This window comes from Eleutherodactylus coqui, chromosome 1, assembly GCF_035609145.1.
Source record: "Eleutherodactylus coqui strain aEleCoq1 chromosome 1, aEleCoq1.hap1, whole genome shotgun sequence".
Classification (NCBI taxonomy): domain Eukaryota; kingdom Metazoa; phylum Chordata; class Amphibia; order Anura; family Eleutherodactylidae; genus Eleutherodactylus; species Eleutherodactylus coqui.
In genome coordinates this window covers 110,750,527-110,768,505 of record NC_089837.1, presented here as the reverse complement: position 1 = coordinate 110,768,505, position 17,979 = coordinate 110,750,527, and the positions used below count along the sequence as shown (strand labels likewise).

At 38.6% G+C, this 17,979-nt stretch overlaps 1 protein-coding gene across 1 annotated transcript in view; it reads left to right on the top strand.

Annotated features, from left to right (window-relative positions):
• The window catches only part of CLSTN2 (calsyntenin 2), a 529,216-nt gene extending 512,863 nt beyond the window's left edge, over positions 1-16,353 (top strand). The window contains exons 12-16 of the mRNA XM_066601026.1: positions 239-409; positions 2,122-2,267; positions 5,919-6,036; positions 8,841-9,025; positions 16,141-16,353. Of these exons, the coding sequence (XP_066457123.1) occupies positions 239-409; positions 2,122-2,267; positions 5,919-6,036; positions 8,841-9,025; positions 16,141-16,353 (833 nt within the window). The remainder of the gene's footprint in view (positions 1-238; positions 410-2,121; positions 2,268-5,918; positions 6,037-8,840; positions 9,026-16,140) is intronic.
• Positions 16,354-17,979: the final 1,626 nt, after the last annotated feature.

Below are 17,979 nucleotides of genomic sequence, written 5' to 3'. Positions count from 1 at the left end.
TGTACAGTGAAATGTCTTAGAGATGTTCAAATTTCAGTGAAAAATGGCCTTCGAGAGTGATGATCCTCTCAAAGAACGAAGAACATTGAATGTAAGGAAGTTGAAATTATTTCATGGAGTATCTGTTCTAGATCAGAAGTAGTATTTTTAAAGTGGTGGTCTTCTGTAGCAGATTAACTCAACAGTCTCCCTATGTGTTTACTGTAAGTCACTAAATAGTAATGCTTTGTGCCCCTAGCTTCTGGTGCAGTGGTAATGGCAGAAACTCTACATTATTTGGATTTTTGTGACATCTTGATCACTGGCGATGAACTAAACACTAAACAGGAGTGTTTGGAGCTAGATCGCAGCACCCTGCAAGGAAAACATCTTGATGCCACCAATTCAACTAAAGGCTATTCCATCTATGGTATGTATGAATGATAATGTGCTTATTATTATCTTATTCTCAAATGGAAAAACAGTGGGAGGGGTGCCACATTAAGGCAGATTTAGTATTCCTGTTGTGCTAGAATTCCAGAATTAGTTGTGCTAACATTTTGACACAAATCATTTTAGACAAATTTATTAATGATTTGCGCCAGCAATAACAGATGTTTACACCTTGCAAGACACTTTTTAAAACAAAAAGGAGGCATGAATTTGAAATCTGCCAGTTTTAGTACTGATGACTATCAGTATTTAGGCACAAAAAAACTGATCTAAAGAAAACCCCTAATAGGTGGTATGAAGTACCTTTTGAGTAAAATGTGTGCCAAAAATAGACCAAATCTATGATACAGCTTGCAACACTGTGATATATTAGGCAGCCTTACAAAAATATGTCCCATTGTAACATAATAACATAGTATGTTAGGCTGAATGAAGAAAATGTTCAGCCTGTTTCAACCCCCTTGTTGATCCAGAGGAAGGCAGAAAAAACCCAACCAGCCAATTTAGCTAATTTGGAGGAAAATAATTCCTTCCTTACTCCATAATAGCAGCCAGAGTAATCAACCCCACTGGTCACCTAATGCCTATAACCTGTAATGTCATAGTGCTCCAGAAAGACGTCTAATCCCCTCTTAAACTCCTCTATAGATTTTGCCATCACCACATCCTCAGGCAGAGAGTTCCACAGTCTCACTGCTCTTACAGTAAAGAACCCCCTTCTGTGTTGGTGATGAAACTTGCTTTCTTCTAGACGTAGAGGATGTCCTCTTGTTACTGTTGCAGTCCTGGGTATAAACAGATCATGGGAGGGATCCTTGTATTGTCTCCTAATGTGTTTATCCATAGCTATTTGATCGCCCCATAGCCATCTTTTTTCCAGGGTAAAAATCCCAATTTTGATCTGGGTTCTCCAGTCCTCCCATTCTGTTTATTAATTTAGTTGCCCTTCTTTGAACTCCCTCAATCACTGCAACATCTTTCCTGAGCACCGGGGTCCAGAACTGTACACAGTATTCCATGTGAGCCCTGACAAGTGCCTTATATAGTGGGAGGATAATGTTCTTGTCCCTCGCCCCTATGCCTCTTTTAATGCACCCAAAGACTTTATTAGCTTTTGCAGCAGCTGGCTGGCATTGGTTACTCCAGTTTAGTCTACATTCCACTAGTACCCCCAGGTCTTTCTCCATATCACTTTTCCCTAGCTATACCCCATTAAGTGTATATTGGTGACATCCGTTTCTCCTGCCCATGTGCATAACCTTACATTTATCAACATTGAACTTCATTTGCCATTTTTCTAACCGAGCCCCCAGCTTATCTAGGTCCGTTTGTAGCCGTACATTGTCCTCCGTTGTATTGATTATCTTGTATAATTTTGTATCATCTGCAAATATTTAATATTTTACTGTGCAGCCCCTCAAACAGGTCATTGATAAATATGACCTGATAGAGGGATTGAATTGTGTTTCTATAGAGTGGAAACTATCATTGATCATACATTACATAATGTCGTAATGTTAAGGTCCAGGCAAAATATGAGCTCAGTTGTACCCCCATAGTCCACAGAGCAGATACCCACTACTTGTTGTAATCTTATGCACTCCTATTTGTATGCAGCTGTATTCCTGTTCTTTGTTGTACTATGACTTGAAGATATACTCTTCAGCTAACTAGCACTAAATGTTTCAGGTGTAGACACAATGAAAAACTATGAAGATGTTTTACGACAAGTCCGTTATCGTCATTGGGATTCTGCTTCTATCTTTGGTCGGAAGTTCAAAGTCAAGTGTTCTGAATTAAATGGACGTTACACAAGTAATGACTTTAATCTCGAGGTATGACACATCTTACTGTTTATGCATCTTGATACTTTTCTGTCCATAAAATCATTAGACTTCTAATTTTACAACTCTGTGCCTGCGTCAATTCTTCTCTTTATAATTAATATCCTGTAGGTGACGGTGTTGGGTTACTTGAAAGTAAAACAAGTGAAATGATGTTATTGTTATCAGCAGTTAATGGCAAATGCGCAAGATATCTTGCATTTTTTATAATACACAGGTGTATACAGTGTCCCAAAAAAGGTATACACACTTCATCATGAAAAATATCTGCATAAAAGCTTTATTAATATAACTAATATTAAAGTGCCTATTCATTTTTTGGGATACCTCGTATGTATGGTATTAGGTGACATGCTAATTTTCTGTTTTAGATATCATCATGTCAGAATTTATACAATAAATGCAAATTTTCTCTTGTAAATGTGAGGAGGACTGACTTTCAGACATTTGGCACTCCCAGATAGGCCAGAAAAGCAGGGACCCCACAGCTCACTTACAAAAAAGTACAGAACTTAGATATTAAGTGCATTCCTAGATTCATTTAATTTTTAAAGGGGTTGGGCTAACATCTTTGGTGCCATGATGCCAGGAGTTCAGGACAGTGATGCTGCAATCTCTGATTGGCCGCGGTGGTCACATCACGTCCAGCAGACATCCATACTGGGTATGATGGATGGGGTTACAGGAGCCACTCAACTGAGTACTGTGGGTCTGGAGACACATGAGTATGTTGTCTTTTTTTGGTTTTATCCAATGCTCAGCTTTTAATTTTTTTTATAATGACACAACCCCATTAACTATCAGTATGCTGTGTGCTTTGTGTGCACTTGCACCTAAAGTGACTATATGAGTGGGATAATACAGTGTAGTATTGGGTCATAGTACGTAGACACCTGATCAGCCTGTCACTGCCATCTCACACCTAAAACGGCAGAGGATGGAAAATTGATCACTTCTAATGTCGTATCTTTTCCTAATGAGCCCTTTTACCTCTGCAATTAGGCTCCTGTGTTGTATGCAAATCAGCAGAGAAGAGTCATCTAACTGAGAGGAGTAAGGCCGATTCATGAACTGCTAGCTAACCACACTTTCTTCTTCTTGATAAACTGGTTTCTTGTGTAACAAGGGATGAAATGAGTTGTCTATCAAGAGAAAAAGGCATGGTTAGCTCAGTGCTGATGCATCAAAATTACTCTTCCTGGCCAGATGACTCTTCTCAGCTAATTGTATAATTTTGGAATCAAATTGCATAGATACATGAGCTCATTATGGAAAGAAAGAGTGTTAGAAGTGATTGACTTTTAACCTCCCTCTGGTTGGTGAAGTTAGTTTTAGGGATGAGATGGTGGTGATATGTTCCCTCTTTACACATCAAGCAGCCAATTGAGCCAATGAGCAGCAGGCTTACTATGAGCACCTCACTCATAGAAAATGTACTAAGCTGATCAGGTTTAGCTGGCACTACCATAACAGTTGGATAATAAGGTTCCACATTCATATGGGGGCTTATTTGTGATGTAAAATTATCATAGAATCATAGAATGGTAGATTTGGAAGGGACCTCCAGGGTCATCTGGTTTAACACCCTGCTCAGTGCAGGATTCACTAAATCATCCCAGACAGATATTTGTCCAGCCTTTTTTTGAACACTTCCATTGAATGAGAACTCACCACCTACCATGGTAACCTGTTCCACTCATTGATCACCCTCACTGTCAGAAAGTTTTTTCTAATATCTAATTTATTTCTCCTCCCTTTTAGTTTCATCCCATTGCTTCTAGTCTTTCCTTGTGCAAAGGAGAATAGGGCTGATCCCTCTGCACTGTGACAGCCCTTCAGATATTTTTAGACAGCTTTTAAGTCTCCTCTCAGCCTTCTTTTTTGCAAGCTAAACATTCCCAGATCCTTTAACCATTGCTCATAGGACGTGATTTGCAGACCATTCACCATCTTGCTCCAATTTGTCTATGTCAAGTGGGGTGCCCAGAACTGGAAACAGTATTCCAGTTGAGGTCTGACTAACAAAGAGTAGAGGGGAATAATTACCCCACATGATCTAGACTCTATGCTTTTCTTAATACATCCCAGAATTGTGTTTGCCTTTTTGACTGCTGCATCACTTTGTTGACCCATGTTCAGTCTATGATCTATTAGTATATCTAAGTCTTTATCACATATGCTGCTGCTTAGCCCAATTCCTCCCATTCTGTATGTGCATTTTTCATTTTTCTTGCCCAGATGTAGGACTTTGCATTTCTCCTTGTTAAATACCATTCTGTTGTTAGTCACCACTCACTGTTTAAGCTTTTCTAGATCTTTTTGAATACTCTCTCTCTTTTCCCCCAGTGTTAGCTATCCCTTCTAGCTTTTGTGTTGTTGGCAAATTTGATCAGTTTCCCATCAATTCCCTCCTCCAGATCATTTATAAAAATGTTGAACAACACTGGGCCTAGGACAGAGCCTTGTGGTACCCCACTTGATACATTTTCCACTTGGATGTGCAGCCATTTATGACCACTCTTTGAGTATGATCACTCAGCCAGTTGTGAATCCACCTAACAGTTGCCCTGTCAATCCCATATTTGGTCATTTTTTTCAATAAGTATGGCACAAGATACTTTGTCAAATGCTTTACTAAAGTCAAGATATACTATATCCACTGCATATCCCTAATCAACCCAATCAGTGATTCTGTCATAGAAGGAAATTAGATTCGTCTAGCATGACTTATTTGTTAGAAACCAATGCTGGCTCTGGTTAATTACTCCATTTTCATCCAAGTACTTGCATACATGCTGTTTAATAATTTGTTCAAAGATCTTTTCTGGTATAGAAGTCAGGCTCACAGGTCTGTAGTTTCCTGGATCCACCTTCTTTCCTTTTTTGAAGATAGGGACAACATTTGCCCTTTTTCAATCTTCTGGGACTTCTGGAATTTTCAAAGTTTATAGCGAGTGGTTCAGCAATTACCTCTGCTTCTTCCATTAGTATCCTAGGATGTAATTCATCTGGACCCTGAGACTTGAATTCATTTAAGTTAGCTATGTGTTCCCTCACCATCTCTCTGCTTACAGATAGCCTGCATTCTTTTATCCCCCAATAGCACAGGGGAGATCAATTGATGTTACATCTACTTTCTGAGAGAAAACAGATACAAAATAGGAATTTAAAAGTTCGGCTTTCTCAATATCATTCTTAACCAATTCACCATTTTCATCTTGTAAGCATCCAATAGCATCTTTGACTTTTCTTTTGCTTTTTACATAATCCCAAATCCCTTTTTATTGCTCTTGGCCTTTGTTGCAAGCCTCAATTCATTAGCTTTAGCTTTTCTGAGACTTGCCCTACAATTTCTGCAGACTGCATTATTATGCATGATGTCAAAGCGCACTATGGCTTATTTAACTAAGGAAAATAGCTTGATAAAAAAATCCCATGCATGATTTTATAGTATAATATATAAATGCATAATTACAACAGAATATGGAATATTTTATTAGAGACCTGACATGCAATCCAGGATATTCTAAAAATGATATATCAGTGTTACATTTATTTGCGTTTGTAAGCTAATCATTTTGTAATTGAAATGGGTATTACATACACTGCTTGACATACTGTATCTTTTCTTTCATTATCAAGGTCAACATTTTACATAATTCTAATTATATGGAGCATGCTAACCACATGATGATTCAACCACAGTTTATGCCATCTCTCCAGAATCCAAGCAGTGAAGTACTAGGTCATGAAAGTCGTGGTATGTAATTCACACATCTATAGTTTCAGGAAAAAGTAAGTGAACCCTTTAGAATTATCTGTATTTCTGCATTGTTATCTAACTCACAGTAATGAACAAACACAACCTAAAAGCCCATTTACACTGGATGAATGTTGGGCAAACGATGCCTGACACTCATCGCCGCATGTACTCGCTCCCGTGCTGTTACACAGGAGTATGTATTGCTGGTTCTCTCAGCAGGGGGGCAGGGCAGCTGGAGGAGATTTCACTCCTCGCTCTCCCCCTCCCCTCTCTATTCACTTAACACACTGGCCGTTCAGTGACACTCGTGGCTTGCACTCTGCCTCCTCCTCCTTTAGCAGATGCCAGCTCCTGGCATCTACTCACTCGCTGTCCCTGGCCTTAAGATTACGCACACACTCACAGCCACTTCTAAAAGGGCCATTATGCCTCTGTCAAAGTTTTCACTTGCCTATCAGTTTCTGTTCCTGTCTATATCAGGTATCTTTCTGGTATAGAAGGTGTCTGAGTCTGCTCAAAGTGCTTTCAAGATATGTTCTGACTTCCTGGTTTCCCAATAATGGCTTTGCTAACTGTTTTCCTGTTGCTCTCCTGACCCCAGCTTGTTATTCTGACTACACTTCTCCCTGCTGCCTGCCCTGACCTTTGCCCTGGATTACTGTACTGAACCTATTCGGATTTATTCCTTGTGCTAAAGTGTGCTGTCTGCCCTGACCTAGACTATCTGACTACGCTCCTGTTCACACACTCAGATACCATGCCTGGGCCTTAAATAGCATCAGCTGACACAGTAACTGGGACCACTTCCTGAGCAATGGCCTGGACTTCATAGCAAAGCCCACATCCCAATTGGTGTGGTTAAAGGGTGAAGACCAGGATATCTCAAGTGTTGCTTCAGGATTTGTCCCAAACCCAAACCATTCTGTGGTTTAGGGGTTCAGTGGTTCCCAAGCCCACTGATCCAGACACAGACCACTTTTTTCTTAGTTATCAATGCACAAATCCAGGTATTTCAAAAAGGGTTCAATTACTTTTTCTTGAAATTAAACATATAAAATTGTAATCTGCATAGATCTGCAGTGTATTGTTTTTTTCAAAATGTGGTATTAGTGCTGTTTCATATACCAGCAATGAATAATGATGGTGTATATTTTCAGTCCTTAAGTAGTGGGAATACTAAATGCAACAGCTGGTTATTAAATACAGATGGAAAGGAAGTTCCTCTGACCATTATCAGGTTATGCATGTAAATAAAGCGAAGCTTAGGCATTGGAATAAAGGAAAAATCCTTGCTTATGTAGCACACAAGGCATGGCATGTGCCACCCAGAATCTGGCAGATGGCAGAAGATGATCTCCTTTAATAGACTGGTATAATCATCATTATTGATGAACTGTAACATTAATTACTGCATTTTTATATAGCATCTAAACTTACATGGTAATTAGGATTTTTCTTACCGGTTCTACATAGTTTAATTAAATTTGTTTTATTTTTAATATCATTTTTTGCTAAGCTCATCTGCTAAACAAATAAGCCATCTACTGCCGGCCATGCTGCAAAGCCGTTCATGGGATTATAGAGCAGCAACTAAATAACTCAATTAAAGGTGCCTGGTAAATGTACTTAAAGGGGAAATCTGGTTTCAACATTTAAAGTATATTCATTATAAAATGGCAAGTTAAACAATTTTTTAACGTACTTTCTATATAAATTGTTTACAGTTTTGATTATATCTCTCTATAGTAATTGAATTAGATCAGTCATTGTTTAGATCCACAACACCATCACAGATTTTCATTTTCAGAATGAAAATTCCTACTCAATGACAGCAAGTAAATATCTTAAAGGGAACAGGTCACCAGGTTTTTGCCGCCTGAACCATGGACAGCATGACCCTGTGACAGATATGCGCATTTGGCTCATGTATGTTTTCTAATGAAATGCTGAAAAAATACGTAGAGGTTTCACTCTGAGCTCTATTTCAGCTGAGTATAGGGAGAAAAACGTTGATGATTTTAGCAGGGAGAGCCTCTTTGACTCAAAGCTCCATTTCAGCTGACATCTAAGGCAAATTTCTAAGCATCTTATAATAAAACATACATCGTCCAAATGAGCATATCTGTGCTGAGTCCATGCTATCCACGAATTGTTTGCATTCTCTCATGCTCCTCCACATTCGGGCCATCCCAATGGGATCTCTCAACTGCTTTCTCGCTTCATATTGCAACCAGCTGAAGTTAAGGCCGAATGGGGAGAGAGCAGTGCAGTGTAGAAAGCAAAAGATGTGCAGGGAAGTGACTGAAGGCTGCATCCTGCACGCCTCCACTATGAAAGCTAATTCAGTGCCCCAACTGCCCCCCCCAACCACCCAGCTACACCCCTATTGTTCAGCACCTCTTTTCCAAATGCAAAACCTGTCAATATTGTATAATGAGGTATATGGATGTCATAGAGGATGGTCCTAAACTTGAAATCCATCTCTATGATCTTGAGTGTAAAGATGCTAGCAAAAACAGAAAAGCACTGGCTGTTACTCTAGTGGAATGGGGCCAGTTGAATAGCTGGCATGTAATAATATATTTTTCTTGCAGCAGTCCCTGCAAAAGGAAATTTAGAGACAACAGCAATATCTCATATCAATACTGCAGTTTACCAGATTTTTTGAGAAGTTTCTAACTGAAAAGGAACTGATTTGCCTATATTATTGGTTCGAATGCCTAGAAAGTAAATGTAGGAGACAGTAAGCTTATTGATTCCATATCACTTAAAATGTTTAAACATCTTCCATTGGTCTTCAGTTTCTCCAGGTGCTACAACCATTGTCCTGGTAGCTTGCATCAGCATATTGGTTATTATTGTTGTGCTGGGAATCTTTAGATTACGGGCAGTCCACCAACAAGACTTTCCTGACAAAGAGGCAACAAAAGACCCTGACATGAATTGGGATGATTCTGCTTTAACTATCACTGTAAATCCTATGGAGGTATGTAGGCTTCTCCATTTCATTTTGGCATCATCATCATCAATGTTTATCAGTATAATATTTTAAAGTAAAATATGTCTAGAGGATAATAAAATAACACTGATCTGCAATTTTGCAACTTTTGTCTGTTGTTTTTAAATAAAGATGAGTATCGGAATAGTTTTTTTCCGCAGATTTCGAAAATGACCTTCAAAAATTTTGTATCATGTCAGGTTTCTTCGCAAATCACGAAAATGTGAGAATTTAAAAAACGTAATTTTTAGATGACATTGATATATGACGTTTGTAATGTGTGAAAATCTTCTGGAATGAATGTGCATGGAATAGGTAAATATAAATACATAGCTGATTACGAAAATAAAATTGATTTATCGGTATCGCATCAAGATTTGTCGCACTCACAAAGTCTAAACATGAGAGAAAGTAATCTTGGCACACCGTTATGACTAATACCTCACGCCACCTCTCCCCTCTTGCTTTATAGTGACCATTTGGTTGTTTCTTCGTGGGGTGTGCAATGGCTTCACGTTGTTGTGTCAATCATCCAGACATATTTTGCTACATATGTGGCTATTAAATGACAGGAAAACAGGGGCAAAATATTACGCCCTTCGTGAAAATGCTTATTTTCAATACTTAAGGATTAAACTAGCAGATCAGAATAAAGCGTGGGCTCCTCACAAAGTGTGCTATACATGTGTGGAGAGGTTGAGGAACTGGGAAAGTGGAAAAATGGAACCAATGCTGTTCGGTGCAACCATGGTGTGGCGTGAGCCAAGAAATTACAGTGACAACTGCTACGTCTGCACAGTGAAGAGCGTTGGCCATATCATTCCCAGTAAGTGTAACCTTGTGTATCCCAATATGCCATCTGCCATGAGACCAGTGCCCCATAGTGAATTCACCCCTGTGCCATCCCCGTCCATTGTCAAGCCCACAACAGACACCAATTCAGATGGTGATACAAGGGATGAGATGTACCAACCAGACAGTATGGAGGATGAAACCCCAGTGCCATTTACCCAGCGTCAACTGAATGATTTGGATCACAATCTGAATTTACCTAAAGACACGTCAGAGTTGTTAGGATCACAACTTCATGAAAAGATTCTCCTGGTACAGACACCGAGAGGTAGAATTGCTTCAGTTTTTTGCTGAGGAAGCCAATTTGGTATATTGTCGAGACATTCAAGCAGTCGTAAAATATTGCCACATTAATTACAATTCAGGAGAGTGGAGGTTGTTCATAGATGCCAGCAAATCCAGTTTAAAAGGTGTTTTATTACACAATGCTAACATCCATCCATTCCAGTAGCACATTCTGTGATTATGAAAGAGACATACGAAAACCTTACATTTCTGCTGGAAAGTGTACAGTACAGGCTTCATGAATGGTCTGTGTGCAGGGATTGCAAGGTGATTGCAATATTGCTTAGCCAAGAAGCAGACTACACCAAATTTACTTGCCTTTTGTGTGAATGGGACTCCAGAGCAAGGACTGAACATTGGGTTCAGAAGCAGTGGCCAGTCAGAAGTACCTTCACGCCTGGTGAAAAAAACATTGTTTCACTTCCACTGGTTGATTCCTCGAAAATACTGTTGCCACCGTTACACATAAAACTAGGCTTAATAAAGCAATTCGTGACAGCTTAAAGCAAGGACAGTAAATGCTTTCAGTACCTTGGTGTTAAGTTTCCATCAATCACTTCTGAAGAAATCAAAGCTGGCATTTTTATAGGCCCACAAATACGAAAATTAATGGCAGACAACATATTTGAGAAAACCATGAGTAGGTGCGAATTGCGAGAATGGACTGCATTTAGAAATGTGGTACAAAACTTTTGGCAAACACAAAGGCTGCAAATTACACCATTTTAGTCAACGAGATGTTGGAATCCTATAAACTGCTTGGTTGCAACATAAGCGTCAAAGTTCACTTTCTTCATGCTCATCTAAATTGCTTTCCTGACAATCTTGGTGATTTTACGGAAGACCATGCCGAGCGCGTTCATCAAGATTTTAAAGTGATGGAAAAGAGATATCAGGGAAAGTGGACTGCACATATGATGGCCGACTATTGTTGGATGTTGAAAAGAGACTGTACAGACGAGCACCGAAGGAAATCCAAAAAGGGAAAATTTGAAGGGGAGCCAATACATTGTCATATATGAACACCCTTGTTCGGATTGTAAAGCGTGCAAATTTATAAGGAGAGGTCCCACATTTGTGAGTTCTAATTCTGGAAAGGCATACGAAATTCGTGACTTTATCAATTGCAAAACGTCAGGAGTGATCTACTTGGCACCATTCCCATGCCCTTTGGAATATGTGGGCAAGACAAAACAACAATTCTGTAGAAGGATTTTGGCCCATGTGGGTAATTACGAAGGGGTGAGCACACCAGCCTGGCTACCCACATGAGAGACTACCATGATAATGATCTCAGTGTCCTTAAATTCAAGGGCATTGAATTGATCAGGTATAATGGAAGCAGGGGATATATTGATAAAAAGCTACTACAAAGAGAATGTATGTGGATTCACAGATTACGGACTTGTTCACCCACAGGCTTGAATGAACAGATTTCCTATACCTCAATCATCTGAGCCAATTTTATCTGGCAAATGTGAATTAAATATACAGGCTAAAATTAGCCTCTAGTATTGTCTCCCAATCGGCCAGAACAAATGATTTATTCTGACTATAATCATATGTACCAACTTTAGTCCAGATATAGGTGGGCTGTTCTTTCCTCACTCGGTCCTTTCCACCTCCTTTGCCCCTTCTAATGTGAAATGTAGTGTTTGGCAAGATGCCTCCCTTTTGATCAAATACTGAGAAACATACACATGTATTTTTTTGCTTCCCAATTTTTACTAACTAAAACCAGCCCCATTTGGTATTAGACACCCCCCCCCCACACCCTGTAACATAACTATATTTTAATTATGTTGGGATAATTATTTCATCACATACAAGACCCCCATATATGTACTGCTGCTTTGAAATGTGCCATAATGTTATAGTAGTGTGGAGGGAGCTGTCCAGTGCTGATCCCTGCACTCAGACCCTGCTGTTCATAATAACGATAGCTGTGAGCTGTCCAGTGCTGAACCAGGAACAAACACTGACATGAGGCACATATCGTGAGAGAGTGTGGGGAATGGCTGGATCCCAATCAGGACTTGGGATTGGTTAGAAGGGAAGAGGGAAGGAGGGGCTTCTCATATATAAGCGCTGTCCTTAGCAGACGCGCGGTACTCACTATCGGGATGCTGCCAGTTATCATGGCCGCACCCTCCTCTATTCTTTATCCTTATTTCATCCTGATGAAGCAGTATATTTACTACAAACTGCAGGAAATGTGTCGATGATGTAGAATAGTGAGCTAATTACTTTGTTTCAGGCAGTCAGTTAGTTGAGTGTTAGCGGGCTGCCCGGTACCTAAAAGGGAAAATTTCAAGGGGAGCCAATACATTGTCATATATGAATGTCATTAAAATTATGTTTTTTGTAAATTTCATATTTTCGGGATTTGTGAAAAAGCCTGACATGATATGGAATTCTGAAGGTCATTTTCGGAATCTGCAGAAAAAAATCTATTCCTGTACACCTCTTCATTTCAAAACAACAGAACCTTGCATATCTGTGTAATTAAATAAGTGGAAAGAAAATGATGTGTTTGCCATCTTATGTTCAGTATAATGTTTAAAATGCTGATGAAGTTATAACTAACATATTTAAGTTACAATTTTAATATGAAAATAAGTATTGCCTGTACGTCAGCGATTATTATTATGAAACGTATCACTGTTCATTATCAGAATGGAAGTCAGGCATTTTATGCTTTTTACTCATTATAACATTGCAAAAGACAGTAGACCTTTGTGGCCACAAGATGGCATCAGAGCTCCATCAATTCATAGAAACAACATACATCGGCTGTAATAACAATGTTATCTTTGATACATAGGGTATGCCCAAAGGGCATCCCCCCTTACACATGTACAATGGAGAAAGTCTCAATATCGATCCCATCATGTAAAGTTATGTAACATTGCAGTATGCTGGTGACATCATAAGCTGCGACATCATGGTCATATTCCACTGTTACAAGAGCTATTATAGCAGCTGCAGTTACAGAATTAAAATGCAGTGTAAAATGTAATATAAAAATAATATATATAATATAATACAAGGTAAGCGATGCAATGTATTTGCAGAGCTATACAACTTTATGTACTGTAGATTAATGCTAAATATAAATGACATTCAAAAGTGGGCATATGCATTGAAAAGCAAAAGAATCACAGTCAATGCTATACAACCTATAAGAGAGTTCACTGCTGTACAACGATTGCACATTGGTGTGGCTACAATTTCCTTGTATCAAGGAAAAATATGAGAATTTGAAAAAAATACATAAAAAATAGGAAAAACAAGTAGACCAATTTTTTTTTTCAAAGCGGAAAGCAAGTTTTAAGAACTCATGGATTTATTGTTATATTCACTTGCAAGAACTAGAGTTAAGATTTAGGGTTAGATCTTAGCAGAGGCATAACTTGAAGCTCCTGAACCCCAAATTAAAATCTGTAGCCAGGAACCTCTACCTACTGTACTCCATTTGTAATATCGGTTTGTAATAGCATTTTGACGACCATTATATTTTCCCCCCGTATAGTAGTGGTCCCCAACAAGTGGCTCAGGCACCACATGTGGTTTGCAAACACCTTGCTGTTTGGCTTGCCATGAGAGTCCTGAGTTATGACCACGTGTACTGGCAAATAACATTATCCAAGACACATCCTAACCACCAAACAGTGAAATTGCATAGCACTAATGTCACATTTCCCACTGAGATATTTATCAGAAATTTTTTTGGAATTCCAAATTGCTTGTTTCTTCACACTTAGGTCAGTGCTAGACAGCAACTTTGGGCACAACACTCATCAAATGGCCAAAGATTGCACTATAGCCCTGCTACTACTGCATTGCAATTTGCAAGTTTCTCCGACCCAACAATCATAAGGAACCCATCAGGTTTGGATTTCTTGCAATTGTTGGGTTGTAAGAACCTATAGTTCACAATGTGACTGCACTCATTTATATTATAGGGTGATCTCTGGCCGCCTGAAGTGTTTAATTCCCAAAGTCATCATGTAGCCTTAGTCTAAAATTTTCTCAGTCCCATTTTTAAGTAGAATGTGGGTTTCAACCATCAATCAAAGTTTAATGTGTTTCATAGGGTACAAAAGGTTGGGTCCCCCCCCTAAGCTACAACCCTGGATATTAGGCAACAGGTGTAGAAGGCCCACATTTGATGCACAATTGACAATTTGATGCTTTCCTCCTGCTTCCTCTTTAAATATAATCACCAGTAAAATGTATGTGATTTTATATGAAGTACAATTCAGATCTAATCATAATTGGAAAGCATTTTACTTGTCAAAATTCTCACTGCAAGAAAACTATTATTTTACGTTGTGTAAAAGTCAACAATAATGTTGTTTTAGTTGCCAGGCAATGAACCAGCTAGCATATTTATGAAACATATGTAACGTGTAATTGTCACTTTTTGAAAATATTTCCACTGTGAAGTTATCTATTATTTTTAAGCAGCAATTTTAAGTAACCCAAATGTTATTATGACATTTAATACAGCCGAAGACCTGGGGTTATGTTAAAATGTAGCAATTCGGAGATAAAAAGGCTCACACAGTACTAGACTGTTTTTGCTGTACTTAGCGAGAAAGAGTCAGAATTCTTATTGTTATGAATTATGCATATGGCTGTAATATGGTCCATTATTTAACATAATAAGTAACCTTGTACCTTTTTGAGTATAACAAAAAATGAGGACAGGTCATCAGTATATGATCGTGGGGGTCCTTTACTAGGGATCCTTGAAATCAGCTGATTGCCAGCACTGCTGTCAATGTGGTCAGCCTTGAAAGCAGATAGGCCTGACAACATTGCAGTGACTTGTTTTGGTAATGCAGGTAAAACTCCTACTGAATTAAGTGGGAGCTGTACCTGCAATACCAACCTCGACCACTCCGTTATGATCAGCATGATCTGCTTTTGTTGCTGTCTGTAGTGATAGCGGCACTGGGAATCAGCTTATCTACTGGAATCCCGAGAAACAGAACCCCGTCATTCGTCTATTGATGACCTGTCCTGAGGACAACCCCTTTATAATCTTTTGGTTTCATTTCATATTAGATAATTGGTATTGCTTCATTTCACAAAACTAATATTATGTACAGATGTAATATCTATAGGGGTCTCATAGATCATGATGATTTTGCCTCAAATAAATATGATATATCACATTAGGAATATTCCTATCTGACTTACCCACGTGGTTTGTAGCTTCATCTGTACAAATATAGTATAATACTAAATCATTACATATTGGTAAACATATTTAGGTCAACATGTTCTACTTCATAAGCCACAAATTACATTATAGCTGTTGACACTGGAAGAAGACACAAACAATAAGTACTATTGCATTCCGAAGATTATCATTACAAGTAACATTACTGAAACAACCCATGTGGGTTATTGTATGGGCCGGTGGAGAAGACAGACTCGATGTTGTCCATAGGTGTATGGGCCACACACCTTGGGAAGAGCATCGCTCTTCTCGAGTAACTGCTTACTGGTCCGAGTAGATTCGGGGGGTTGGGGGGTCAGGGAGAGCGAGGTAGCAGGGGGGAGAGTGAGAGAGATCTCGCTCTCTCTCCCCCCTCGCTACCCCCTGCCGCCCCCCGCTCACCCCCGCCGCCCCCCGAATCTGCTTGGACCAGTAAGCAGTTACTCGAGAAGAGCGATGCTCGCTCGAGTAACTGCCTTAATCAAGCGTGCTCGCTCATCACTAATTATAATCTTACTACATGTTTTGAGATGGGATGCAATATTATCAGGTGCAGTAAGTGATTTGTTCTATCCCAAAATGCAAAAGATTGCATCCATTATTTACTGGATCCCCAGGAAATCTATATGATGCCCATAGTTCTGCCATTTTTTAAGGCTACATCAAGACATCTATATTCGTGTTTGCATTGAACATCTTTCCATATTTGAAATGTGTCCTATCTTGTCTTTGATAGAAATATGAAACAAATGCCCCCGGAGATGGTGAAAGTGAGGAAGAAGAAGAGTTGGAAGATGAGGAGGATGATGATGAAGAAGAGGGAGAAAGCACAAGTGGAGACTCAGATGACAGTGATGAGGAGGAAGTTGAAAACCAGGCAAGATCAAAGCAGCACAGTGCAACACGAAGAGGTCACGTGGAATGGAATCAGTTAACACTTACGTACTAATACTTTCTTCTTATTATTCTTCCTTTTGTAAACACAAATCTTATTTATTTCAAAAGCAACTTAGTTAAAGACTCTGGATTCAATGACAGGATTACAAATAACAACTAACATTTTTTTTTCATTTGCTGGCAAACCATAGTCTGAAACAAAACCTGGTTTGTGTATGTAAAGTATTGAGGCTATATTAAGGGTTCTTATTACAACTCGGGTAGTAAAATGTACACCAGCTCCCTAGCATTAATGCCAGCAAAGGGACTATGATTTCCCAATAGAGCTTTGTGTTTGTCAGCATTTTCAACCCATTTGCTCCCGAGAAGCCTATAGCTCATACAATGTGAATATACTGAGTCGAAAGAGACAGAAATGTAATTTTGAGCAAAGAAGATTGCCTGTATATTACAGCACAAAGGGGTAGCATTGTAACGGAGAAGATAAGTTAGCACTGATATAAAATATCTTCACTCATTTCACAATACGTGTACTTGCTGCAAGAGAAGCCACTCTGTGTGTAAATCCAAAGTAGATGAAGGAGCTATACTTACAGTATGTGGTCAGGGCTGCACCAATAAATTTTACTATTTGATATTTCACTTGAAAACCAAATTTTTTATCTTTCACTTTAAAAAAATCTATATCTCTTCCACATTATTGTATTCAAACGTTAGAATTCATCATCCCTGACTGAACTATAATTATAAGATCTATTAGGTCTACAGACAAAAATCATCCATGCTAAAATTTAAATTTCATAATTTCCATCATTTTTTTTCAAAAACTTCTTGTTAAGTTTTTCACTTTCTATCCAAGAGATGTTATTGTTCTATACAGTCATACAGTACCCCAGAAATTTGGAAACTGTGTTTTAAGCAGAAAAACATTTCTGGAAAATTTTCCATCAAGAATGGTAACATATACCAACTCCAAAACGGAAAGGGTCAGCCACCATATACTGAGAGTTTGCAAGACTGTGGATATTATGAGGGGTTCAAAATTTGAAGTTATTTTGAGATTCCAAAAATTATTGCGCTTTTTATGGTTTTTAGTTAAATAAAAATGCACATCCCAAAACATCAAGATTTTAACTACAAGTGCCCAATTTTACATCTTAAGGTGTGTTTCCAAGCTTTTGGAGGGTACTGTAGAAGAATCAAGCACTGGTCAAGCACTGGACATAGTTTAAAATTGCAAAAAATTACAGTTTCTATTAAAATCCCTAAGCTTACTTGTATTTAGAAGTACAAAGTAGTTCTAAAATCCCATTTGTAATATAACCTCTAGTTAAGTTTAATCAACACAATGTCACATATATGCAAATATTACACGACTTCCAATGCTTTTAAATGTATGTTAGGATAGAAATTTGTGTTATTTTAACTAATTAAATTTAAAAATGCTTAAACGTTTCAAGATTTGTGTCCATTTCTTGATTATCTGTTTTCGCCCACCTCGCTGCCTCTGTTTTATCTCATCACACTAAGTGTCGAAATCTCCATTGTGGAAAGGGCTTAAAGACATGTGATGTTCATGTGTCTTGTAAATTTTTGCACTCACTTCATTTGGTTCCTCCTGCAATGGGTGGAGCAAAACACAAGGTGATGTGATAGAATTGTAACGACAGCGAGATGA